This window comes from Pseudophryne corroboree, chromosome 6 (assembly GCF_028390025.1).
Source record: "Pseudophryne corroboree isolate aPseCor3 chromosome 6, aPseCor3.hap2, whole genome shotgun sequence".
Taxonomy (NCBI): domain Eukaryota; kingdom Metazoa; phylum Chordata; class Amphibia; order Anura; family Myobatrachidae; genus Pseudophryne; species Pseudophryne corroboree.
This window is the reverse complement of record NC_086449.1, coordinates 638742448-638769678: the sequence shown is the minus strand read 5'-3', so window position 1 is coordinate 638769678 and position 27231 is coordinate 638742448. Positions and strand designations below refer to the sequence as shown.

The 27231-nt window shown below is 46.4% G+C and overlaps 1 protein-coding gene and 1 long non-coding RNA gene across 2 annotated transcripts; one reads left to right on the top strand and one right to left on the bottom strand.

The window, feature by feature from the left end:
* Window positions 1–6863: 6863 nt before the first annotated feature.
* On the top strand, window positions 6864–19709 carry LEAP2 (liver enriched antimicrobial peptide 2). Its single transcript, XM_063930541.1, has 3 exons — window positions 6864–7003; window positions 16786–16928; window positions 19513–19709. Exons 1-3 carry the CDS (start codon window positions 6941–6943, stop codon window positions 19547–19549), a joined length of 243 nt encoding a protein of 80 aa, XP_063786611.1. The 5' UTR covers window positions 6864–6940; the 3' UTR covers window positions 19550–19709.
* Window positions 6883–8282, bottom strand: LOC134935542 (uncharacterized). Its single transcript, XR_010180234.1, has 3 exons — window positions 8180–8282; window positions 7384–7481; window positions 6883–7117 (listed from the first exon to the last, which is right to left on the bottom strand). It is a non-coding gene; the product is annotated as an uncharacterized LOC134935542 (long non-coding RNA).
* Window positions 19710–27231: the final 7522 nt, after the last annotated feature.

Sequence of the window (27231 nt, the reverse complement as noted above, 5' to 3'; positions counted from 1 at the left end):
ATTTATCGGTAAGTACCAAAATCCTCTTATTAATCAAAAATCCCGATATGTTCTCGAAATCATGGAGAAGATGTAAGAAGTCTCAAAATGCATCTTGGAGGTTAGCAAAATAGAGTACAGTAGTAGATCATCTGCGTATGCAGAGACCTTCAAAGTGTGTGTGCCTACCGCTATGCCATGCCAGGAAGTTTGCGGATAAAAATGTCTAATTAAAGGATCTAACGACAAATTAAAAAGCAAGGGTGACAGTGGACAACCTTGTCTGGTGCCGCGATGCAAAGTAAAATTTGTGGTATTTAAACCATTAACAATAAGAAATGCTGTAGGGGCATTTTAAAATTTACGAAATAAACTAATAAATCCTATCCCAAAATTTTGTATATGTAAGACTAGTAAAAGGTACGCCCAGGACACCTTGTCAAAGGCTTTATCCGCATCACAGCTGATTAGAAGAGATTTACCCAATAGGATAGTCCGAGATTGAGTCAGAGCTGCTATCACTTGTCTTATGTTATATACTGATGAGCGGCCCTTCACAAAGCCAGTTTAGGAGGGGTGGAGTAATTTTGGTAGTATGATCTGTAACCGTTGGGCCATAATGGTCGTTAATAATTTAAGATCCTGATTCAGCAAGGTGGGATGCAGTCAATTTACCGACAATCAAAATCCCGACAGTCAAAATACTGACAGCAATTGACCGACGGTCAAAATCCCGACATGGTCAAAATACCGACATTTAAAATACCAACAAGGACAAAATACCGACATGTGAAATGTCGATAGGGCAAAATGCCGACATGAGTTTTTCTTGATTTTTTTCATTGAAACCGACTTAATCATAGTTTACCATCCCAGTGGACCTGGAGGGGGAATATAATAGTGTGCCGAGCGCGGCGAGGCACCGTGCCCGAAGCATGACGAGTGCAGCGAGCCATGCGAGGGGATGCGGTACACTTATATGGTGTCCACATCGACCTATGTCGACATACACACAAAAGCTCATGTCGGCATTTTGACCTGTCGACATTTTACATTTCGGTATTTTGACCTTGTCTGTATTTTGTCCATGTCGGGATTTTGACCGTCGGTCAATTGCTGTTGGGATTTCGATCGTCGGGATTTTGATTGTAGGTATTTCATACCGATCCCACAAGGTGATGGCCTATATGATTGCACCAATTTAGGAACTTTACCCGGTTCTGGCAAAATAATAATGCTAGCTTCGTTAAAATTTCTTGTTTTACACGTATTAGGGACCTCGACACATCCCTACACCAGCAGCTGTTGGTAGCGCACTTGAATTAATTTCTATATATTTGTTATTTTCAATGAAGGAATGCATCCTCATTGACTGCTTGTGCTCACTTAAAATGTCCAGGTCAACTGACCCTCCTATAGTGGCAACAAAAGATCACTGGTTCTGCAGTTTTGCCTTTAGATTTAGGCTTAGTATATTTGAACAGATGGAGCCTGATTCAGATGTGGACGGAGGTGCTTACATGGAAGCAGAAGCGATAGCTTTAAATTGGTAATGCAGTAGGAGGCATCTGGTATAAGCCTCCTGCATGCATTAGTGATCTGAGCTGTGTCCTAGGAAGCAGCACTGGATCAACTGCAACGCCATAATCCAGTTGCATGACCCATGGGGTCAAGCCAGCCACCAGAGTCTGAGCAAGAGGCCAGAAAATGTCCTTCCTCTGGTCCTCTGAAGGAGAGCCTGGCCTCTTCCCTCCCCTGCAACGTTAGAGATGGAGGTCATTGCTGCCCCCAAATGGCATCAGAAATGGAGGGCGTTGACGCCATCAAATGGCATCAGACTATTAGTCACTGACAGTCTGATGCCATCCGCCGTCACAGACCAGACCCGTAGCTGTACTTTGATCCAACTCAACTTGAATCAGGCCTCTTGACTATCCATCAGGAATATCGAGGTCTAACTAGAGATGCATTAACAACTGTGTAAGTAATGCTCTTCATACATGTCTGGAAAACAGTGCAAAGAATGAATATGTACTGTATATCATATGCATACTTACCTACTCTCCCGGATTGACCAGGAGGCTCTCAAGATCCAGTGGGCAATCCAACTGATCCCCTCTTCAAAGCCCCCCTTCCCCACGCAGGATGATGACATGATTCACGCTAAATTGCATCAATGTAACCCCGCCCCCAGCTTAACAGTGTCGGTAATGTGAGCATTGTTAAGCAAGGGGTGGGGCCGTAATCGCATTTCCATGCCTTGGACTGCCCCTTTTTTTTGGAACTGCACCCCACCCTGCTGTATGACCTGGCTGCTCCTTCCTGGAGCAGCAGCCACAAAGTAGGCAAGTATGATCCTATGTCAATTAACACAGAGTACAATAAAGTATGTACTATATCAGGATATCAGGGATCCTTTCTCCAATTCCCAAGAACATGGGGGCAATGAACCAATGTGTGTTTGATTTATTTTCATGGGGGGGGGGGGGCAATCATTGAATCAGTGTGTTATTTTTTTCTGTGGGGGCCAATGTGTGTGTGGCCAGGGTTGTTTTAGCAGAGGGGGCCCCTCATTTCCACGCGCAGTACTCCGGAAACATAATCACCGCCATGTTCCAGAGACTAATCACTAGAGCATATGTGTGGCAGCCATTTTTACTGTGATTTTTTTGCGGCTGCAGCGCCATTGCGGGACTACAAATAAGGTAAGTAATAAAAGATTGGCGCAGTGTGTGTGGGGTGGGCTCCCCTGGACCCAGGGACCCATGTGCACTGCACATGTTTCACCCATTACAGAAACACCAATGTGCATGGCCCCCAAAATGCTCGAGGCCACGCATCTGTAGTCCCGATTTCATGAAAGCAAAAGTTGGGAGGTATGCTTTATCTCTTTCTACTTTATCTCTCTCCAAGGCTTAGTACATAGACTCCATACACCTCTATTACCAGCGGCAGATGCCTTTTTTAGATAGGGGGGGTGCCGCTACCCATGCTGGAGAGGAGAGTCGCATGTACTGGCACCTGTGCACAGGCAGAGGTTTGAGTGCGCATGCGCAAACCATCCGCTTCTATGGACTGCATCAGCTGCAGCCCATAGAAGCCGGAGTGGGCTGATAACCATGCAGGGAGTGGCTTCCTACAGGAAGCCAATTCTCTGCTAATCGCAGCCTGGTCTCGCAGTTCCAGAGGGAGGAAACACCTCCCAGTGGGACTGCCTTGTTTGTCTGTGATTGACAGGTCGGACTTCCAATAGGAAGTCACTGCCAGTCACAGTAAAGACAGTGCAGTCACGGACTGCATCTGGCTTCACTGTCTGACACTAAGCTGGGTGGCGGAATTTACCTGGGGGGTGGCAGTCCTGCAGCACATAGGTAAAATCCGCCACTGCATGATACCCCTTTCACACAAGCCGCCAAATTTCCTGGTAAAGAGCAGAGTCGGGAGCCCAGAACTTTCTTCCTGGGTTGTTGTTTCCATTCACACATACCATAATACCAGATTGATGTACTTCATTTACAGAAACCCAGAATTTTGATGTACTGTAAGTGAGAAAGGGGTATAAGTGGCTTTATTGCAGATAACTATATTACATCCTTGTTAATAATATTTGCTGACAAATTAACTTCTACTGGCAGCAAAAATATTTTCACTTTATTCATCCATATGTCCATAAGATCAATCAAGGCTGAAATTGTTAATTAGCCAGTCTCAATACAATATTGTTGTTTTTCATCTATCATTTAGTTGTTGTCCTTGTTTTTCAGTTTATATTTTATTATTTCTGTAATTTGAGTAATCCCAGGCTACCCTTGAATTAAGGATGACAAGTGGATGACAAGACGTTTTGTTCTATAATTTGCAGTTAAAACTAATTTATTCAATGTAATATCTACAGCTTTTGGTTTTCTAGTTTATAGTATGAGAAACTGATCATTTGAATTATTGGTTCACATATTCTATAAAAGAGGCACAGCGGGTTTCCTTAATCCAGCCCTGGTGTTGTCAGTGGCCCCGAGAGAGGGGGGGGACGGGACTCTAAACTCGGGCCCAGGCCTGTGGGAGGGGCCGAGGTCTCTCGCTTTCCCCTGTTGTTGGCAGCAGCAACTTGGGGAGGGGAGAGCGAGAAATGACAGCTGTCGGCGCCCCCGGGTGTTGTGACCAGGTTTATTGGACAAGTGCTACAAGTAAAGATTAAACTGGTTCTCACACTATAATGTCATTATAAAAACAGGACCATTTGGTTATAGCACAATCAAGAGAGACTTTCATAAGGCATATTTTGCCATTACCCAGAAACCAAACCCATACAACATCCATTGTTTGTATATCAAGTATCACTGCGGTCAATGGGTTGGAACTCCGTGTATTGTATGTTCATAACTGGAGTGTGCTGTGTATTTTATGGTAGTCCCTACAGGTGCGTTTCTAGAGAGAAGGAGGCCCGTGTGCAGGATCAGTCTGGGACCCCTCCACTCTAGCTGGCAGCGCTGTACAGCTCTGGGCACTAAGGTTCCTAGGGGACCCTAGCGCTGTACCAGAGCGCATGCGCAAATCACGGCGGCCATTTTCCAGTGATTTCCCTACTGCGCATGCGCAAATCACTGGAAAAATGGAGGGTATTTAAATGAATGGGTACAGTGTGTGTGGTGTGGGCCCCCCTGGACCCTGTGTGCACCCATTATAAATACGCCAGTGAGTCCCTATAATGCTCTGTGTGCTGTATGGTGGTCACTAGGATGCTCTGTGTACGGTTTGGCTGTAACTGGGATCAGGGCCGGTTCCGGGGCTTCTGGCGACCCGGACGGCATTAGGGGCGTGGCTTCATACAGGGGGCGTGCTCAGTTACGCCCCCTGTACTGTTGTAGGATGTGCAGTGCGCGATGACGTCATCGCGCACCGCACAGCAAAGGTCCCCTCCACGAAGGTAAACTAGACGCTAAGCGTCTAGTTCCCTTCGTGGAGAGGACCTTTGCTGTGCGGTGCGCGATGACGTCAACGCGCACCGCACATCATTACAGAGAAGGTCCTCTCCAGGAAGGGAAACTAGACGCTACGCGTCTAGTTTCCCTTCACAGCGGACAGCGGGCAGCGGCAGCGGGGGGCACCACAGCAGCAGCGGATCTTGCCATGGTGCGGCGCCCTCCGGATGGCGCCGGCGCCCTCCGGAAGGCGGCGCCCCGGGCAAAAGTCCTGCTTGCCCGTGGCAAGATCCGCTACTGACTGGGATGCTCTAGGTTCTGTATTCTGAAAGTATTTTAGGAGATCTTTTCACTTTTAGGTGATATTTTCAAAATACTACCATCGAAAAAGTGATATAGATCTACTCAGTGCAGCATCAGGAGATTAAAATGTAATTTTTTCCGAACCGCAATAACAATGCGGAATCATTCATAACGACCCTGCATAAGCTTGTAAAGTGATTATGTTCTTCCTTTTTTAGCTCTTTTATGACCTTTTCTAATTGCATATTTGATTAATTTTGTTGACTGTTCATGCTTATGAATTGTAAATGATAAAAAAAAAAGTGAATTGAATTGTATGGCGATCACTGGAATGCCGTATGTACTGTATAGCAGTTACTAAGATGCTCTGTGTACTGTGTGCAGTCACTAATATGCTGTATATACTGTATGACAATCACTGGGACCTCTGTGTAGTGTATGGTGGTCCCCAAGATGCTCTGTGTACTATATGGCAGTCACTGGGATACCGTGTATATGGGTTGAAGGTCCCACATGCCCAGTAGCGCACCTCCATTGCTATGGAGACTGCAGCAGCTATGAGGAGACAGTGCAGAGTGCTCTCCTCAACAAATTAAACAGTGTTACACTATTTGTCCTTCCTCCCTGCGGCTTGACACTTCCTCTTTGAACTGAAATGTTGATACTTCCTGTTTTAATAAAAGGATTCTGTGGGAGCATTTGTATTATCACAATAGTGTATTGAACTAAATATGATTAATGGACTAAGTATGCATTATACTAAAAGGATAACAACTACTAACAATTCTTAAACTTGACCATGACCACCGTATACCTCTCTCAACATGCATACTCGCACACATACTGTACGTACACACCCCCACACTTTGGTCACAGATTCAATGTGAATTATAATATCACTTTAAAATACAGGAAGAAATGCATTGTCCAATATATGTTGAATATATATGTTTTATTAATATATATGCTTTATTAATGCAATATTCTGTGGTGATGATAATGATGTATTGGTATACGATCAGGAAGCCCACGTTCAGACTACCGACATGGACAGAATGTGTACAGCCGATTAGGGTGGTGTGCTATTAGGGACAATGGAAAAATGCATTGTCGACATGCTGTTGGTATTCCCAATGTCAACATTCTCGTAGTGTCGATATGGTGAATGTCAACACTTGTCATATTGACCCTGCTAATGACAACATTCTATGCCGACATTTTGAATGACTACTTTTTATACCACACCCTACGTATTAACACACAGCAAATTTAGAAAGTTCTAGAAAACATTTAAATAATGTACGGATGTAACCTTGAATAATTAGAGGGAATTCCATATTGTGGGAGGGGCGCTGACTATGTGCTTCTTGTGGCTCTTATCTGATAATGGATTGCCGTACTTCTCAGTGGTTTACCACCTCATTAATTGTAAGAGCTATAAAAGACCAAATGCTTCACAGAAAATGTACCTCTCAAAGTCCACAAAAAACTTGCTAAGAGGACCCAGGCGTCAGTGGGACAAGGGTCAGATTACCATAACAGTGGGACATTGAGAAATACTGGCAGCAGTGTTAATACATTCAGTTGGTAGGTATTAACTTATTAAATGTCACTAGCACTTTGCCCTTTTTCAGGCTACAAATTATGCAATGAGTCCAGCCCAGTCTGCATAAAGTTACTGGCATGAAGCAAGATGCTTTCTTACCACCGCACCTGGCCTTTCAGAGTCAGCCAGCACCATGAGTCTACAGCCTGGGAAGTGGACAGCTATCTTTGTGCTGTGTATCTTGTTAGTACATCAGGTGAGCCTAGATAAGCAATACCATTGCCGGGAATGCATTAGCAGTTCGTAGGGCATCTGAAGGTTGTAGTTGCTTTTCCTGATTGAATGGGATCCAGGTTGCCGTTTAAGAAATCTACAAATATAATAAATAATCTGTAGTTTAACGCACAAATGTGTTGTAACTAATAGTACCCACCAGATTTATAAGACTCAAAGCTAATTAATATAATTATTATAATTAAAATATATGATTAGAATATATAATTAGTCTTATAATCATAACTAATTATAATATTATTATTCAAGATAAAGCTTAGTTGCTATAGTTATGGCCCATTTATGCTGGGTGCAGCAGGTAATTAAACAGTATAATTTGCTGGAAGATCATGTTATCCTTACTTATAACATAACAATCCCAAGGTCACAGAAATACTGGAAACTGTATCCAGGGCTGCACAGCAAACTAGTATCAGTTACTCAAGGTAAGGTTCATGTAGCTGGAAAATGAATTAGAAAAGTGAGAGCATTATCCCCTGGCTGAAATGTGGAACTGACAACAATGCAACAAGTCATTCAATAGTGATAAATACTATTCCGGACTAATATTTCTAAAACACCAGATTATACTATTTTTAGTGTTAGAAAGGTGAAATTATAAAAAATGTGTATGACATAAAAAAAGAAATGTCTTGTGTATATATATATATATATATATATATATATATATATATATATATACATATATATAGTACTTCTGCTTATGTGAACAAATAGCAGCCTTTGTTTTTTTAAGAACCCATGATTTAAGTGTTGCCACCTATGACCTATGGCAAAGATTGTGGTAAGCTGCATGAGCCTTTCTTGTGCTCAACCTTATTATTAACACAAGGTGAGGAAGAAATGCTATGTGAATGCAACTCTGCCCAATCATCTGCAAGGACCAACAAAATCAAAATAATCCCTTGTTTCCTACACACATCTACATGTAATTGGATGTATAGTCTAGTCTTTAAATGCCAATAACTAAATAACAATAATTATCATTAAAACATAACATAGATAATAAATGTGTTTGTATAATGACATTTATATAGAAAAATCAGTTATAATTTTATTATGACTCCAAATAAATCAATAAAAGATGTTGTTAGTCATTTTTAATTAACATCACGGTGTCTATTTCAGATACAATTACCTGCTTGAATCCTTTTCTGTTGAGCACTGTAACTTCTAGTATAGACATTACATGATTTTATCTTTCAAAGTAATATTGTTTTAGTGTCACAGGTGTTGCAATCTCTAGTGCAAGGGTCATGCAGTTTACCACATTCTTTGCCTATGGTGGCAACACTTAAATCATACCTCCCAACTAGGGGCGTATCTAGAGAGGAGGGGACCCGTGTGCCGTCTCCGTGTGTTGGCCCCCTCCCCTCCCGTAGCCGGCAGAGCCGCTGTTAGCGCTCTGAGCACTAGAGACTCTAGCACAGTGCCAGAGTCTACGGCGCATACGCAGGTCTCTGGAAAAATGGCGCGGTGGACATTTTTTCGGAGACCTGCGCATGCGCTGTAGACTCTGGCACTGTGCTAGAGTCTCTAGTGCTCAGAGCGCTAACAGCGGCTCTGCCAGCTATGGGAGGGGAGGGGGCCAACACACGGACACCAGAAAGGTAAGTATAGAAGAAATGGGTGCAGTGTGTGCGGTGTGGGCCCCCTCTGGACCCAGGGGCCCATGTGTACTGCACACACTGCCTACATTATAGATACGCCACTGCTCCCAACTGTCCTGATTCCAGCGGGACTATCCCAATATTCGGACACTGGGCTAGATGCATCATCGCTTGGAAAGTGATAAAATGGAGAGTGAAAAAGCACCAGCCAATCAGGTCCTAACTGCTATGTCACAGGCTGTGTTTGAAAAATGGCAGTTAGGAGCTGATTGGCTGGTACTTTTTCACTCTCCATTTTATCACTTTCCAAGCGATAATGCATCTAGCCCACTGTCTCGCTGTCGTGGGTAACAGTGTCCCGTGGGCAGGGGGGCAGTTGGGGGAGCCATTGATCACACGCTACTCTGCTCTGCAAAGCAGCGAGTGATCTCTGAATAAATTCCGTGCGCACACGCATGGCATCTAGTCAGTGCGGGGAGGTGGGCTGGGGGCTGCCCAGCTGCTCGGGGAGTGCTAGGCACACACTCAAAATACAGGACAACGGGCCTGTGTCATAGAGTCATGCCCCTCAGCTAAAACCACACTCCCTTTCCAGATCGTTCCGAATCTCCCAGTTGTAAAGTTGGGAGGTATGCTTAAATCATGGGTTCTCAACTCCAGTCCTCAAGAACAATCAACAGGTCATGTTTTCAGGATTTCTTTCTGTGGAAACTGGTGGAATAATTACTGACCCAGCAAAAAAGATTAATTGACCTGCACATGATTAAAAAAAATCCTGTTAACATAACCTGTTGCCAGGGCAGTAGAGAGCCTGGCTGGGCCCAGTTACTTTTCAGGGTGTGTGGCCTAATCACAGGAGGCGTGGTCATGCACCCTTAGAAAATAATACTGAAAAAATTGTATTTTAAGTGCCTCCATGGCCACACTGCAGCCAAGCACACAGCAGAGTGTGCTGGGCTGAGAAGAGATGCGGCTGCTGCTGCCAGGTAAGGGGGATGGGGCCCCCACTGGGCCCCTCTATCAGACCTGGGCCCAGTAATTTGTACCCTGTCCTGGCACCACTGCCTGTTGCTACTGGATTGGAGTTGAGAACTCCTGATTTAAATGATATGCTCCTAGCTCATGTGAGCTGATGAAGCTGACCAAATGAAAGGATTAACCTGCATGTTTATGCTAATTCCTGATTTATCAATTGATTAGGTCAGTCTTATGGTGATTGTTATATACAGCTTTATGAAGGTTTGTAGGATGCTGGCTGACACTGGCAGATCAGTATGAAGATAAATATGATAGACTAATAACATTATACAGATCTGTAGCAGCATTTTTAACAAAAAATAGTAGCTGAGCACATGATAGAAAATCTATACAGCAGCTGGAAAAACTAAAAACTGGTCAACAGTGAGCTGAGCGAACGTTACCTGGTACATGGAGGTTAAAGAGTAGGTTCAGTTTTGTGTATAGCCCCAAAGGAACATTACAACTGCTCCATAATATCCTGCTTGCGCTAATTTGAGTGTCAGAACATTCATCCAACAATATGGAAATAAAATATAATAAAATTATTAGTTGGTAATTCATATACAGGTAATAAAAATTCAATGCTACATTATTTCTATAAAATTACTTCAGGAAGATTTTGAATATAGTTTAAGGGGAGAATTAAATTAGCCCCGATAATTTTCAGAGTGGGAAAAAAATGGAGGGTTTTATTTGTTTTTTTTAGGAGGGGGGGGGAGGGGGCAACACAATTAGCACCCATTTTTCTGCCCAATAAAGTACCTGATTTTCAGGCAAAAACATATAGGATCCATGATAAGTTCACTGACCTGTGTGTTTTCGCTGCCGCAATCACGAAACCAGGGCACTTATTGGGTACTTTTTTCAGGACCTCAGCAGGTCCTGAACAAAAATCCATTATAGTGCCAGGATCGGGTTGACTTCGGGGCTAACTGAATAGCCCCGGGGGATCAATTAGCCCATAGTAAATTACCGTGGCCAATTTCATTCCCCCCTAAACCTCATTATATCTGCAGAGTAACATACTTGCCAACTCTCCTGATTTTACGGTCACAATCCCATTATTTTGCGACATCAAGATGGCGATGTATCTAACCTACTAAAGAGTAGAGACGTTCTCCATAGCAACAGCCAGCTTCGAGCTACCATTTTATAAAATGTACTAATGCTAGCAAAAACCTGATTGGATGCTATCAGCAACTTCTCCACTCTTAGAAGGTTTAATACATTCCCCGCCCCCAACTCAAAATCAGGCTAGTTTAGGTGGATCTGGGGCATGTACTAACTGGAAACCTTGGCAGTTATGCAGTATTACTATATTTACTATATCATAACTTATACAAGATTAACAGTAAGAAATTGAAGCTATTTTATGCACCCGTATGAAATCACACTCTGGGTCAGTGAGTTCTCATTTCATATTCTTGTTGGCACAAAGTGCAGGGGAGGAAGGACTGCAGTCGGCTACTGTGCACAAAGCAATAGAGGGTATTTTTCCTGCTTTGTAAAACTGCAACTCCTGCAGACAGGGAGATGCCTGTAGTAACCGTCTACCCTGACACTGAAAGACATGGAACAATTAAAAAATAATGAATCATTTTAATGTTGCGCAAACCTAGTTTCTCTGACGTCCTAGTGGATGCTGGGTACTCCGTAAGGACCATGGGGTATAGACGGGCTCCGCAGGAGACTGGGCACTCTTAAAAGAAAGATTAGGTACTATATCTGGTGTGCACTGGCTCCTCCCTCTATGCCCCTCCTCTAGACCTCAGTTAGTATCTGTGCCCGGCCAGAGCTGGATGCACCTTAGGGGCTCTCCTGAGCTTCCTAGAAAAGAAAGTATTTGTTAGGTTTTTTATTTTCAGTGAGATCTGCTGGCAACAGACTCACTGCTACGTGGGACTGAGGGGAGAGAAGCGAACCTACCTGCTTGCAGCTAGCTTGGGCTTCTAAGGCTACTGGACACCATTAGCTCCAGAGGGATCGAACACAGGCCCAGTCCTCGGTCGTCCGGTCCCGGAGCCGCACCGCCGTCCCCCTTGCAGAGCCAGAAGAACGAAGAGAAGTTGAAAATCGGCGGCTGAAGACTCCGGTCTTCATTAAGGTAGCGCACAGCACTGCAGCTGTGCGCCATTGCTCCCTTAGCACACCACACACTCCGGTCACTGATGGGTGCAGGGCGCTGGGGGGGGGGGGGGGGGGGCGCCCTGGGCAGCAATTAGATTACCTTACTTGGCGAAAAGCACATAATACAGTCTGATAAACTGTATATGTGCATTAACCCCTGCCATTAAAGTACATAAAAGGACAGAAGCCCGCCGCTGAGGGGGCCGGGTCTTCTTCCTCAGCACACCGGCACCATTTTCTCTTCACAGCTCAGCTGGAAGGAAGCTCCCCAGGCTCTCCCCTGCAGTATCCTGGTACACAAAGGGTAAAAAAGAGAGGGGGGGCACATAAATTTAGGCGCAAAACTGTGTATATAAGCTGCTATAGGGGAAAAATCACTCAGTATAGTGTACATCCCTGTATTATATAGCGCTGTGGTGTGTTCTGGCATACTCTCTCTCTGTCTCTCCAAAGGGCCTGGTGGGGGAACTGTCTTCAAATAGAGCATCCCCTGTGTGTGTGGTGTGTCGGTACGCGTGTGTCGACATGTCTGAGGTAAAAGGCTCCTCTAAGGAGGTGATAGAGCGGATAAGTGTGTGGGAGGGTGTCTGCGTCAACAACGCCGACACCTGTTTGGATATGTGTAAGTGCTGAGGTAAAATGATTGCACAAAAGGTTAGGGAACAGAAAGGAAATCTACCCTGGTCTGTCCCTATGTCACAGAGTCCTTCAGAGTCTCTCTATGCTCACTATCCAAAATAACAAAGTATCGACACGGAGTTTAACTCCACTGTCGACTACGATAATGCAAAGTTACAGCCAAGAGGGCTAAAAGATATTCAATATATGATTATTGGAATAAAAGATGATTTGCATATCACTGATGACTCATCTGTCCCTGACACGAGAGTACACATGTTAAGGGGAAGAATGCTGAGGTAAATTTCCCTCCTCTCATGAGGAAAAAGAGCGGGAATCTCCAGACAAGAGACGGCAGCTTCCCACAAGAGAATTCTCAGGCTGTATCCTTTCCCCACTAGGGCCAGGATGTGTTGAGAATCTTCCCCTTGGGTGTCCTGTTTGCACTAGCTATTCTCAGGGATCCTGCAGATAGTGTGCACATTCTAGTATACTACCCAGACCGGCGATTGTGTCGGCATGGGTTTATAGCGCTGTGGCAGCGTGGACAGGTACCTTATCAGCAGAGATTGAGACCCTAGTATGCATATAAATATTTTAAGATGCTGTCTTAAGTGATAGATATATAATTATAAAGCATGCCCAAAGGGACATGAGTATACTGGGTCCTAGAGACAAAAGCTATGTCGATTTCTGCTTGACGTGTCCTGTAGAATATACATTGGACAGATGATGCCGACTTAAGAGGCATATGGAAGGCTGAGGATTGTGTGGAGAAAGGTTCTCGGGCCTGGTCTCCACAGCTATAGCTGGTAATTCTGATATTTTGCCTTATATTCCTGCACAGCCTAGGAAAGCACGACATTATTAAATGCAGCTTTTCGAATAAAGAAACAAGAAAGTCTGAGGTGCGTCCTTTCTTGTCAGAGCCGGGGGCAGAGGAAAGAAGCTGTACAACACAGCTAGTCCCCAGGAACAGAAGTCCTCCCCGGCCTCTACAAAAATCCACCGCATGTCGCTGGGGCTCCACAGGCGGAGCTAGGCCCGGTGGGGACACGCCTTCGTAAGTTCAGCCACAAGTGGGTTCACTCCCTGTTAGATCCCTGGGCAATAGAAATTGTATCGCAGGGATACAGGCTGGACTGTGAGAAGATGCCCCCTCACTGAGGACCCGGCGGGCTTCCCCCCAAGAGAGGGAGCCAGTGTTAACTGCAATTCGTAAATTGTATCTTCAACAGGTGGTGATCAAGGGTCCCCTCCTTCAACAAGAGGGTGTTATTATTCGACCATGTTATAATCCCGAAACCAGACGGTTCGGTTAGACCCATATTGAATTAAAATCCCTGAACATATACCTGAAAAGGTTCAGGTTCAAGGTGGAATCGCTAAGAGCGGTCATTGCAAGCCTGAAATGAATCGGGACATAAGGGATTGTCATTACCAATTTCACCAAGGTAATGGCGGATATGATGGTGCTCCTGAGGAAGCAAGGTGTCACTATTATCACATACTTGGATGATCTCCTCATAAAAGCGAGATCAAGAGAGCAGTTGCTGGACAGCGTATCACCTTCTCTGGAAGTGAAACGGCAACACGACTGGATTCTATATATTCCGAAGTCGCAGTTGGTTCCTACAGCTCATCTGCCTCGCCTAGGCATGATCCTAGACACAGACCAGAAGAGGGTTTATCTCCCGATAGAGAGAGCTCAGGAGCTCATGACACTGGTCAGGAATCTATTGAAAACCAAAACAGGTGTCAGTGCATCACTGCACTCGAGTCCTGGGAAGGATGATGGCATCATACGAGGCCATCCCCTTCGGCTGGTTCCATGCAAGGACAATGGAACTTACTGGACAAGTGGTCCGGATCACATCTTCAGATGCATCGGTTAATCACCCTATCCCCCAGGGCCAGGGTGTCTCTCCTGTGGTGGCTGCGGAGTGCTCACCTTCTCGAGGGCCGCAGATTCGGCATTCAGGACTGGGTCCTGGTGACCACGGATGCAAGCCTCCGAGGGTGGGGGGCAGTTACACAGGGAAGAAAATTCCAAGGTTTGTGGTCAAGCCAACAGACTTGCCTTCACATCAATATCCTGGAACTAAGGGCCATATACAACGCCCTAAGTCAAGCGGAGTTCCTGCTTCGCGACCAACCGGTTCTGATCCAGTCAGACCGCAGGGGCTCATGTAAACCGCCAGGGCGGCACAAGGAGCAGGGTGGCGAGGGTAGAAGCCACCAGAATTCTTCGCTGGGCGGAGAATCAAGTAAGCGCACTGTCAGCAGTGTTCATTCCGGGAGTGGACACGACCTCCACCCGGGAAAGTGGTGACTTCATCAGGAAGTCTTCACGCAGTTTTGCAAATTGATGGAAACTGCCTCAGGTGGACTACATGGCGTCCCACCTCAATAAAAAGATAAAAAAGGTTTTACGCTGGGTCAAGGGACTCTCAGGCGATAGCTGTGGTCGCACTAGTAACACCGTGGGTGTTCCAGTCGGTCTATATATTCCCTCCTCTTCCTCTCAGACCCAAGGGCTGAGAATTGTAATAAACGGAGGAGTGTGAACAATATTCTTTGCTCCGGATTGGCCAAGAAGGACTCGGTACCCGGAACTGCAAGAAATGCTCTCAGAGGACCCATGGCCTCTGCCTCTCAGTCAGGACATGTTGCAACAGGGACCCTGTCTGATCCAAGACTTACCGCGGCTGCGTTGGACGGCATGGCGGTTGAACGCCGGATCCTAGCGGAAAAGGGCATTCCGGATGCAGTTATTCCTACGCTGATAAAGGCTAGGAAAGACGTGACAGCAAGACTTTTTCACTGTATATGGCGAAAATAGGTTGATTGGTGTGTGGCCGGGAAGGCCCTACAGAGGAATTCCAGGGGGGTCGATTCCTGCACTTCCTAGTCAGGAGTGACTATGGGCCTAAAATTAGGATCCATAAAGGCCAAGATTTCGGCCCTATCCCTTTTTCTCTCAAAAAGAACTGGCTTCACTGCCTGAAGGTCGGACGTTGTTACAGGGGTGCTGCATATTCAGCCCCTTTTGTGCCTCCAGTGGCACCTTGGGATCTTAACGTCTGTTGGATTCCTAAAATCCCACTGGTTTGAGCCACTTAAGACCGTGGAGCTAAAATATCTCACGTGGAAAGTGGTCATGCTTTTGGCCTTAGCTTGGACTAGGCGTGTGTCAGAATTGGCGGCTTTGTCATGTAAAAGCCCATATCTGATCTTCCATATGGAAAGGGCAGAATGGAGGACTCGTCCCCAATTTCTCCCTAAGGTGGTATCATCGTTTCATTTGAACCAACCTATTGTGGTGCCTGCGGCTACTAGGGACTTGGAGGATTCCAAGTTGCTGGACGTAGTCCGGGCCCTGAAACTTTATGTTTCCAGGACGGCTAGAGTCAGAAAAACTGACTCGCTATTTATCCTGCATGCACCCAACAAGCTGGGTGCTCCTGCTTCAAAGCAGACTATTGCTCGCTGGATCTGTAGCACGATTCAGCTTGCACATTCTGCGGCTGGACTGCCGCATCCTAAATCAGTAAAAGCCCATTCCACGAGGAAGGTGGGCTCTTCTTGGGCGGCTGCCCGAGGGGTCTCGGCTTTACAACTTTGCCGAGCTGCTACTTGGTCGGGTTCAAACACTTTTGCAAAATTCTACAAGTTTGATACCCTGGCTGAGGAGGACCTAGAGTTTGCTCATTCGGTGCTGCAGAGTCATCCGCACTCTCCCGCCCGTTTGGGAGCTTTGGTATAATCCCCATGGTCCTTACGGAGTACCCAGTATCCACTAGGACGTCAGAGAAAATAAGAATTTACTCACCGGTAATTCTATTTCTCGTAGTCCGTAGTGGATGCTGGGAGCCTGTCCCAAGTGCGGACTCTCTGCAATACATGTATATAGTTATTGCTTAACTAAAGGGTTATTGTATGAGCCATCTGTTGAGAGAGGCTCAGTTATTGTTCATACTGTTAACTGGGTATAGTTATCACGAGTTGTACGGTGTGATTGGTGTGGCTGGTATGAGTCTTACCCTGGATTCCAAATCCTTTCCTAGTAATGTCAGCTCTTCCGGGCACAGTTTCCCTAACTGAGGTCTGGGGGAGGGGCATAGAGGGAGGAGCCAGTGCACACCAGATATAGTACCTAATCTTTCGTTTAAGAGTGCCCAGTCTCCTGCGGAGCCCGTCTATACCCCATGGTCCTTACGGAGTACCCAGCATCCACTACGGACTACGAGAAATAGAATTACCGGTGAGTAAATTCTTATTTTCATTGAGTAACTGTGATTTATGGATTTTAACATTATAAAATACTTTAGCCAATTAGAGCACTGATTGTACAGAACTCTCTCCACAGCTGAAAGCGGCTCCCCTTAATGATGTTGGCCCCAAAAGAGCAGCGAGGCTAAGAAGGATGACGCCATTTTGGAGAGGACTGTCCTTGCGTCCTGTTGGTGCCTCATGTAGAGATGATACTGAATGTCTTACAAGACTGTGCAGGTAATTCATCAACACGACCTACAAATAGATCAATTATATGGAAATTATAATATATTTAATGAGAAATAGAATTAGGTGTGAAGAATTGTATATATAACAATGGATTGGTGGAACTAGTGAAGCAAATAATTTTGGAATAAACATGCTCTTTATAGGATAGTTGTATGGTAACCGGGTGCTTTATTGACTTTGTGTAATGATGTATTACTACATTCACTGTGAATTATTATTATTATTGTTAGTATTTTTTTAGTTGCTGTATTAATAGTGTGTCATAAAAAAATGTTTAGGCCACATCCTCACCTGTGCTACGTTGAGCATATATGAAGGGAGCATAGCTGACACTTTAGAAATGCTCCTAAGAGGCCTCCAGCAATGTGATTATAAGATCTCCACCAGATACACTCCTAAAAAGAGAGTTGCCTCATCTCCCTCCACACTCTGGGCCTGCAGTCACAGGAAACCACCCCTGCCTATAGTCTTTTTAAAAAGGAACAAATGTCCATCTGGACACAAGGCCTCACTATGGGTGGGATGGACGGGGCGGTCACCCAGGGCCCCCCACACTGTGTCAAAACATTGCCCTGACCTGGCCCACTCTGCACCCTCCCTGGCCGGCTCCAAGCAGTATCGCAGCCAGTGCTGGATGGCATTTATTTTTGGAAACAGAAATAGCTTAGTCTCTACAGTGAGTGGGCGTGACTATTGAAGCTTTGCTCCCTTATGGACATAATGCTGTGAGTCACAGGTGTGTTGGGAAGGGCGCGGAGCCTAATGCAATGAAGTGCCTGACCTCAGCAGAGACCTCATGTTGTAACAGGTAGTATCTCTCTTGCTTCAGCCCCGGCTTTCCATCCCCCCTCTCGTCTGCTCCTCTTTCGCTCTCCAACACCCTCGCTCTCTCTCTATCCCTAACACCCACTCTCTCCCTGTCCCTCTCTGTTGTGATCAGTGGTCGAAGTGGGCCGATATGCAGCAGTATGGCATATCGGCACTTCGTTTCCACTGATCAGGAAGTGGGGTTTTTTTATGAAAAAGAGTGCAGCAGGAGGCGGGGGGAAGTGCCCAGCCTGCTGCACTTACAGGATAAAGCTCCCGTCCCTCCCCGGCGTCCACGTGCGGTGCACCCGGCTCTCCTTCCGTGCCACCCCTGGAGCCCATGTGGGTTGCGCCCAGGTCTTCTCCGTGCTGCCGCCGGGCGTCCACGTGTGCCACCGGAGCACCGGTACCTGCCGCCACGGACTAGTAGGCAGCAGGCTTTAATATTAAATTACAATCCCCAATATGTCCTTCTCCACCCCCCCACTCACCCTGTGTCCTATCTCACCCTGCATTTCACTCTCACTCACTCTGCACCCCACAACCCACTCTCACACTGCGTTCTCTCCTACCCAGAAACAACCTCTTCCTCTGTCCTCCTCCACAATATATCCTCCTCCCTGCATCCCCCCTCTCACCTGGTGCCCCTCTCCCATCCTGCGTCTCCCCTCTACCTCTGTCCCTATCCCCAGTATGTCCTACTCACACCCTGCATCCCCTCTCCCATCCAGTGTCCCAATCCCCAATATGTCCCTCTCCCACCCTACATCCTCTCCCACACAGTGTACCAATCCCCATTATGTCCCTCTTCTACTCAGCATCACCCCCTTCCTCTGTTCCCAATATGTCCTCCTCCCACCCTGCATCCCCCCTCACCCAATGCCATCATCCCCCTCAGTCCTTTCTCCACCATGTGTCCTCCCTCTCATTCAGTGTCTCTTCAGGACACGCCCATTGTGATTGGCCACGCCTTTGGCATGCGCAACAGTACACCCTGGGGTGGATATTATACCCCTTTCAATTTTACTTACCCCCACTTCAGAATTCCCACTCCGACTACTGGTTGTGATTATTTTTAAAGCAATTTAAATCGATGAACATTGATGTTGTATTTCAGGGTATAAATTGCCCATGTAATAAAATACAGTTGGGTCCCGCTTCTCCCACCCTGCATGAAGAGTATTGTTGCCTTTGCTGGCAAGTGGGTCCCTCTTCGGAAAGACTCTGGCACTGTGTCAGAACCTTTGCTCTCTTGTGTCGATTACTGGGAAGATGGAATTGTGGAGGGGGGGGGGGGGGACCCAGTTGCTAGCACATGGTACGATACAGAGATGCTGGGGAACCCCTGCTCAGGGGAGTGGACCCGCTACACACTGGTCCCCTCAGACATTAATACACCCCTTGTAACAGCTGCACTTTATATGCTCTTTAGAAACTTTGGCTTGTACTCCATGGCCACACCAAATGCACACACTTATAAAGTGGAGGAGCCTATATATTGTAGTTGAGAAACTCTACTGGATATTATTTTAAATCCAACATAAAATAAGATCTATGTTGTGCAAGAAGACATGTAATATATTTGTGCCTACCTGTCTGTTTCTGCTACTCCCTCTCTTTTCCCCCCATTTACAATAACTAAGACACTGAGAACAGGAGAGGTGGTTACAGGTACTGCATTTGCCATATACATAACATCAGCAAGTAATGTTAACACCAAATAACATTATGAGAGGAACATAAAGTCTATGTTTATCTCTTTCAGAAAGAACCGCTGCTCCTTAAAGACATATGCAGATTAAGGAAAGAACTCGGCGGGAATACATAATGCATCAATGAATGCTGATACAACTAGTTCTTTCTGCTCACATACAAGATTATTTATTAGTTTTCACCTATGTTTAACTTGCACTCATGTTTTGTGTATATTTATTGATATGGAATAAAGTATTTTATAATCAACATTTTGTTGAGGCACTCAGTGGCAACAAGCAGTGTCTTACTGTGGGTCATCTGACACTTATTGCAGTTCATTTGCCACCTGCCAGGATCCCGACAGCCTACAATGCCGACAGATGGAGTCCCGGTGCATGGGCTATTCCCACTCTTGGGTGTCCACGATACTCATAGAGTGGGAATAGAACCTGTGGCGAGCGCAGCGAGCCACCGATGCCCGCAGCGTGGCAAGCGCAGTGAGCGCGCAATGGGAATCTTAGCGCTCACCCCGCTGCCAGCATTCTGGCGGGCGGGATGCCGCTGTCAGGATATTGACAGGCATCCCGTCCGCCGGGAATACGTATGTATTCCGCAGATGGCTTATTATAGTGTTATTATATCAGAATTGCACACTCCGTGATATAAAGTTAATATTGGGAATATAATGGCCTCTGCAGGTGCTGGGATACGGTATTTGTGCCCTCAAGGTAAATTTTCCTAACTGCCATAGTCAATATCAAATCAAGGGTTTGATGTGTCAAGCAACTAATAGTGAAGAAGAGGAGCAGTGGAGAAGTTACCCATAGCAACCAATCAGCTTTGAGGTAGATTTATAAGGTGCATTCTATAAAATGATAAGTAGAAGCTCATTATTTTTTGGCCAACTTCTCCACTCTTTTCACTGCTTGATACATACCCCTCTGGGGGTCTACGTACTAAAGGGTACACACGAAGAGATCCGTGCTTAAATTCTAAGCAATCTGGCTAGATTGCTTAGAACTTTAGCATGGATCTTTCCGTGTGTATGCCCCACAGCGATAGCGATGCGCGGCTCACGTGTCGCTATTGCCGCTGCTAGATTGGTCTGCATGCAGGCTCATTCTAACACATCGCTCATTTCACCACTGGGTCAAATGAGCGCCCCCCCCCCCTCGCTCAGCACACATTGCGCTGTGCTGAGCAGCGGAGAGATGTGTGCGGAAAGGACGGTGCTAGATCGCTCAGTACACATCTTCCCCCTCATCTCACCCGTGTGTACGGCCCTTAAGCCTTGCAGAGAGATAAAGTGGGTGGAGATAAAGTAGTACCAGCCTATCAGCTCCTGTAATGTTACAGAATGTTTGAAAAATAACAGTTAGGAGCTGGTTGTCTGGTAAAATGTATCTCTCCAAGGCTTAGTACATAGACCCCTAGAGCCTTTATTTCTATACACGAACACCATTATGTTCTTTCACAACACAGAATCACAGAATTTGACTGAAGATTAAGAACCACTTGGCCCATCTAGTCGGCCCTAGGGTCAATTTTTGTTGAGAGCCAATTAAACTACTGGTATATTTTGCCGTGTGGGAGGAAACCGGAGTACCCTGAGGAAACAGCACAATTCAAGCAACAAAAGATGTATACAAGTAGACAGCAAATGGAAAAGTAAAAATACATTTGGGATAGGTGTATGCGTTACCAGGGTGGAGCTAGGCTTTCTTTAACCCAGGACAAAGAGCCAGCACAGTACCCTCCCAAACACTACCTCCCACTAATGCCCTTACTCATTCTCCCTCTTCCTACAGTATCAAGGAAGCGTTATATGGGCATACAGATATTTTCACACAATATTCCACTATTATGTGATATAAGATCCTGACATGTTTGGGAAATAGTTAACCAGCCACATTGGTCTTCCTGTTGTGCAGAATCTGCTGCACACCATTCACTGTATCGAATAAACTAATATTGTGGCGAGACATTTGAAGACTGCCCCTTTCTGTAGTAAATATAGTGTCAGCTGTTCTTACTGTGCCATTTGGCACGGATGTGAGCTAGGTGCAAGGGAGATGGCCCCCTAAGCATCTGGGTCCCATAGTAATGGCATCCCCCCTATATACACTATAGTTATGCCCCTACAAAGTGTTATAAGTCGCAACTGCGACTCATTCCTGTATGTATTCCGACTCTCTCCTAGCAACTAGGTCTCTGGCTGCTATGTGCAGCAGCACACCTGTTTGGAATGCCTCGTTACCTGACTCGTTTTACATCTCTTGTGATTGGTCTGGCTCCCTTTCATTAGGGATTCTGGCCAGTTCCCAATGATATTTCCTGCACCTAGTGAGCTTGTCACACGGTAGCTGTACAGTTCCCAGTCTGTATGTCTGTTCCTGAGTCCTGGTTCCCTGCCTTTTGTACCTGCATTCCTGTATTCTGCCTCAGTACTCTGTGTGCTGTGCCTGCCAGTCCTGCACCTGTGCCCTGTTGTATCCTGCCTGTACCTGTTATCCTGTGTCCATTCCTGCTCCATATCATTGTCTTGCCGTGGTCCTCCAGTTACTCTTGTGTCTGATCCTGATCTAAGTCCAGCCTCCTGCCAAGTCTCTGATTATATCTTGCCAGCTCTGGTTCAGAGTACATTCACTCCTGCCATGCCTGTAGTCACAAGCAGCAAACTACAGTATCTCTGGAACATATGAACCTGTATTCCAGTCACAGTTTAGCCACTGAGTTTGCATCCTGTCTGTTATTGCACACAGTAGCCTAGTCACACTATTCATTCAGCTAGTCTCTCTGCAACTAGGTTCATGCTGTCAGCACTCTGCTTTCAATCACAGTACACACCCAGCACTGGTTTGTTTCCCAGCAGTTAACCATCGCTTGGGTGTGTTCACCTGCAACAAACACTTATCCTTTCAGTTATTTCCCGTAACCAGTGCATATCCGGCCCTACAATCTTCAGTCACTATATCTTGTCACACCTGTCTGCAGTTATCATTCCTCTATCCAGTCTGCCTGCAATTAACTCTTGCCTTGTCAGCTGCTACATTCTAGTTACCCTGTGGTCTCCAGCCTATTGTTTGAGCCCTTACTGCTAGAAGTTTAAGACCAGGCGGCATCTCAAGTACCAGTGAGCACATACAGCTTTATGGAAACAGAGACCCTCTCACAGGCTCTAGGGGTTTCACATAGTGCTGGAGTTCCCTAACACAAACTAATTATATTTAACCCCAACCTTGGAGAAGAAATTTGTTTTTCCACATCATAGGATGAAGCCAATAATTCCTATTGGTGATCTGTGATGGTTTTTTTCTTGAGCACATTAATGATAACCAGTTTCATCTGCCATTCACTACGGCCTATATGTCTCATGGATTTTACTCTTAAAATAACACACATCAGACAGATTTGCTGATTTTTCAGGTGCTTGGTTTCAATAAACATCCCACCTAGGAGAATCCTTTGCCAAGAAGGAGAAAGCCCAATGCACGGCCACAACACCGGCCGCAACACGAGCAGCTAATAACAGCTGCACCTGGAGCCGTGACAGACATTACATCAGCGCACAGCCCGCTGGACGCAGCGGGACTCGGAGCGCCGCAAGCCACGCCGGCCGCCGCACAGAAAGGAAGATCGCGGCTCGGAAAGTGCAGGGAAAGGTAGGATCATTACTGGCAAACCAGGATAATTAAAACGAAGTGTTGCTGGCTACTCCTCTATACATTCACTCAAAAGATTGTAAACATTCTTTAATAATTAATATATCTTTTTTCACAGGTACCGCGCTTTTATAAATGAAATAACGTTTATATTTTACACATATTTATTTAGGTTAGGTTATTTAGGTTACTGAGCGCTTTCTCTCAATTATTATATCCCACCTAAAGCAGTAAACCCTCAGGACAATGGCTTTTGGTACCTGCCTTGACTTACCAGTGCAATCCCCAATTAGCATTTATAGGAATTTATCAATGCATTTTCATCTTTCAAAGACCCCCCCAAGGTGCCTGCATAAACACTGTGCCCCCTACCCATGGATAGTCCTTGTTCCCCTTTTTTCTACAAATTAGTGTACACTTTTCATGTTAAATCTGATGTTATCTACAGACATCTGTCTCCAACTTATAGCCTGATATTGTTTGAAATGTGACAGTGACTTGAGTTGGTTAGGTGTCACAGTCGGAGAATGCTGTATACCAGTGGTTCCCAAACTTTATTGAATCTTGGCACCTTTGAGTTCCAGCATTTTTTCATGGCATTCTTAGGCAAAAAGTTTCATATGGAGAAATTCACCAAAAAATATTAAAGTAAATTGTGTTTATCTGTCACGCTTAGGTTCAGTAATGGTGCACAGGTTTGTGCTTCTTTTTGTCTACATTATTTATGATTGGCAGCCACGAGCACTGTTTTGTCTATAACACGGACAAAAAATAATTTGATTTTATTTCTACTGAGAATATCAAGTAATTGACAAAGCATAAATTAGTCTAGGAATTAGTCTCCTATGAAGGGGCTGAGAGAAGGTATGTGTCCATACAGGAATGCTGGATATAAAGTCTACCAAATGTTGTTGGCTGTTCATTTCTCTCTCAGGTCAAAATAGTCACAGGAGGACAAACCGAATAGCACGTACACATCCAGAGGGGAACTGTGACTTTTACACTACTGAGAATAGTAGTAAATGCAGACTACTGATTAGACAAAAATGTAAGATAAAATTAGACCTTTCATGCCTAAAACCTTGACTATTAATTGGCTATTACAGATAAATATTGTCTGGTAATAACACAGGGGATGCAGGATTAGAGCAAACTTAAATACTTAAAAGGACATTTCAAACTAGACATTGATTTATTAGATGCAATATAAAAAGATGTGCTGAAAAGTTTACAAACTTCTATGGCTCCATTTACAATATATTGAGAAAAATATCAATAGTGAAGAAGACATGGTTTGGAGCAGTGTCAGACTGGGGCATAAAGGACCCACCAGGTGAATACAGTGGAATTCACATTGTCAGAGCTGATATGACAAAGCAACATAGAGGGGCAACAAGCAACATAGAGGTGCTTGAAGAGTAACCACTGAAGCAGAGACAATACTGAGATAAGAACAGAATCTTAGGGACTGTGTAAATGAGGGGAAATACCTCTTCATGAAAGGGTCAGATGATGGGACAAATCCAAAACTTGTAGACAAACAATGCCCTACTGGCCACAATGGTGCCAGCACAGCTTTGAGCAGATTGGTCAGAGCCAGGTTAAGACCCCAAGGGGCACTAAGCGGGATTCTGGTTTGGGGTGCCCTCCCCTCCAATTCCCTGAATTTTTTTTTCAAACTTAATTTACCTCATTCCACCTCTAATTTTAACCGCCACTTTAGTGCAGACATGTCATGGATAATAACGAAGCATGGGCAGGCTATATTACAGTGCAGTCCATGATCAGGGTGTCTTTCATCTATATACCCTTCACGCTCCCATATCTCAGTATCACAATATCAGTCATATACCAAACACAGTGTATGCACCTGTAAAAGGGTGGCGGTGCGGTGTAGTGCCTGCTGCCATGCAGGTGTAGACTTACTACTCACCAGGTGCCACACTCTCTCACCTTCAGGTACCGGAACATTCAACGGACCTGGAAATCTTCAGTTGGACCCGGACACGATGACCTAGGAGGAAGGAGATTGCTGAGTGCCGTTCCTCCTAACTGTGGACCGAAACGCCCTCCGAAACAGAAAAAGGGCTAGGTGAAGGTCTTCCTGGGCGCACGGCCTCAGAGCCCGAATTTCACCTATCGGTACTCTCGCACCAGGTGTAAATTCAACCTTGCATCTGCGTGCAAGGTTCACTGTTCGCCCTGAAGGAAGGGTGACAGATAGGGACAAACACACGCAAAAAGAACACACGGACAGATGTTGCTCACTGTCACAAGTCTTGCACTCCGATCTTCTCCACTTACAGGTCCCTGTAAGGAGGTAAAGAGAAAACAGCCGTGCAGGGCCAAGAACTACCCTAGTGTGCGTCCGCTACACTAGCTACATAAACAGAGCCCTCAAACTAGCTTGTATGGGTGGTGCAACACAAACTATGCACAAACTTTAAAACAAACACTTTGCCCTGCACTGTAACAACACGCATAACAATATCAGAGTACAAGATTAAACGGTGCTGTTCCTTTAAATCCCTACCTGCCGCTGGGGGGATGGGCGCCGTACAGCCTACCCACCTCCTGTACACTTTCTTATACGGCGCTCAGGCCAAGCGGGCCAGCCTACCTATACACCTCGATGTGGCCTGGGCCTAGTGCCCAGTGCCACCTTTATTCACCTAGGGGGTGAATAAAGTCACCTAGGCACCCCTAATCACACACAGGCCAGAGGCCTGACATCATCCACGGGCCTAGCGCCCCCCTAACCTGGGGCCCGTTGGGTAACCTGGGCCTAGTGCCCAGGGTCACCTTATATACCTGAGGGCCGCTAATGAACTAGGGCCTAATGCCCTCTATTGCCCCACAGACCTATTGCCTGCAATTGCCCCTCGGGCATAACGCCCGCCTGCAGCGCCACAGTCCTGTGGCCTGACTGTGCCCACGGGCCTAAGGCCTGAACACCCTGGTGGTCTAGGGAGGCGAGAAGGCGGGGGGGGGGGGAAGGGTGACAGGTGCCCTCACCGAGGGCCTACCTGTCTGTTGGGAGAGGCATCAGGGGGAGCTTTGTTAGCTCTTTCGCTTTCCTCCCCTGGTGGCCTCTCCGGCGTTCCTCTTGAGTCTTCTGCCGCTGGCCCGTCCTGGCCAGCGGCGCCGCCGTCGCCTCTCAGCGTCCAGCCGCCGCTGGACATCTTCTCTGGTGCCGCCCGGCTCTTCACCGCTCTTTGGCGCGGCCTCCCGTCGTCTTCTCCTCCCGGCGGTGTCTTCCGTGCGGTCTTCTTCTTCGGCTCCCGTCCGGCGTCTGACGGCAGATGCCGGGGCCTATGACGCGGCAAGCGCCGATTGGCTCGCCGCGCCCTCTTCCGATTGGCCGGCGCCCCGCGAGCCGTGATTGGCTCACGGACGGCGCCAGATTTGAATTAATGCGGAAGGCGCTTCTCATTGGTGGCCAGATTGACGCCAAGTTTGAAACCGCCGGGCCGCTGCCCGTTGCCGCTTCTTGACCGGCGCTGGGGACAGACACACCACCCCAGTGCCGCCCACTGCCGCACCTTGCAGGGGACGCAGATGTGGCCTGTGATACAGGGCACATCTCTACATTTCCCCCCCTTTTTCCTTTGTAGTCCCTACAAAGGTCCTCACGAAGTCCATTATCCGCAGGTCAGGGAATTCCAAGGTCCTTCCGGCGAGGGTGCGTTCGAGGGCCCAGCCCAGACAGACTGTGACCCCACATCCTTCCTCCGCCGGCTCCAGGTTCCTCTTCTTCGTACCTCCTGACCTCAATCGGTGGATCTTCTGGGTGAGTGGCGACTCATCATGTCCACTTACTTTAGGCCACAAGGGGAAATATTCTTCCACGGGGACAACAGTCACCCACTCTTGGCCTGCCATATCGTCTGGGTCATCATCACTGTCTTCAGGGTGTGGGACCGACCACCACCCAACAGTAGAATCCTCCGGGGCATCCATTTCCTCCCGGGCAACAACTACCATCAGTCGCGTTTCCTCGTGGGGCATCTCCAAAGGTCCCATGTCTTCCTCTGTAACAGGTCCTCCTACGGCATCACAATCCTCTCCCCGCCTGTCTGTCCAACTTGGTACTTCCGGCAGGTATTCTTGCTCCAGGACTATCTCCT

Coding starts and splice junctions, on each gene's coding strand:
- LEAP2 (XM_063930541.1), top strand. CDS start 6,941: ATGAGTCTACAGCCTGGGAAGTGGACAGCTATCTTTGTGCTGTGTATC. Junction 7,004..16,785: donor GTATCTTGTTAGTACATCAG/GTGAGCCTAGAT, acceptor CTCTCTCCACAG/CTGAAAGCGGCTCCCCTTAA. Junction 16,929..19,512: donor TGTCTTACAAGACTGTGCAG/GTAATTCATCAA, acceptor TATCTCTTTCAG/AAAGAACCGCTGCTCCTTAA.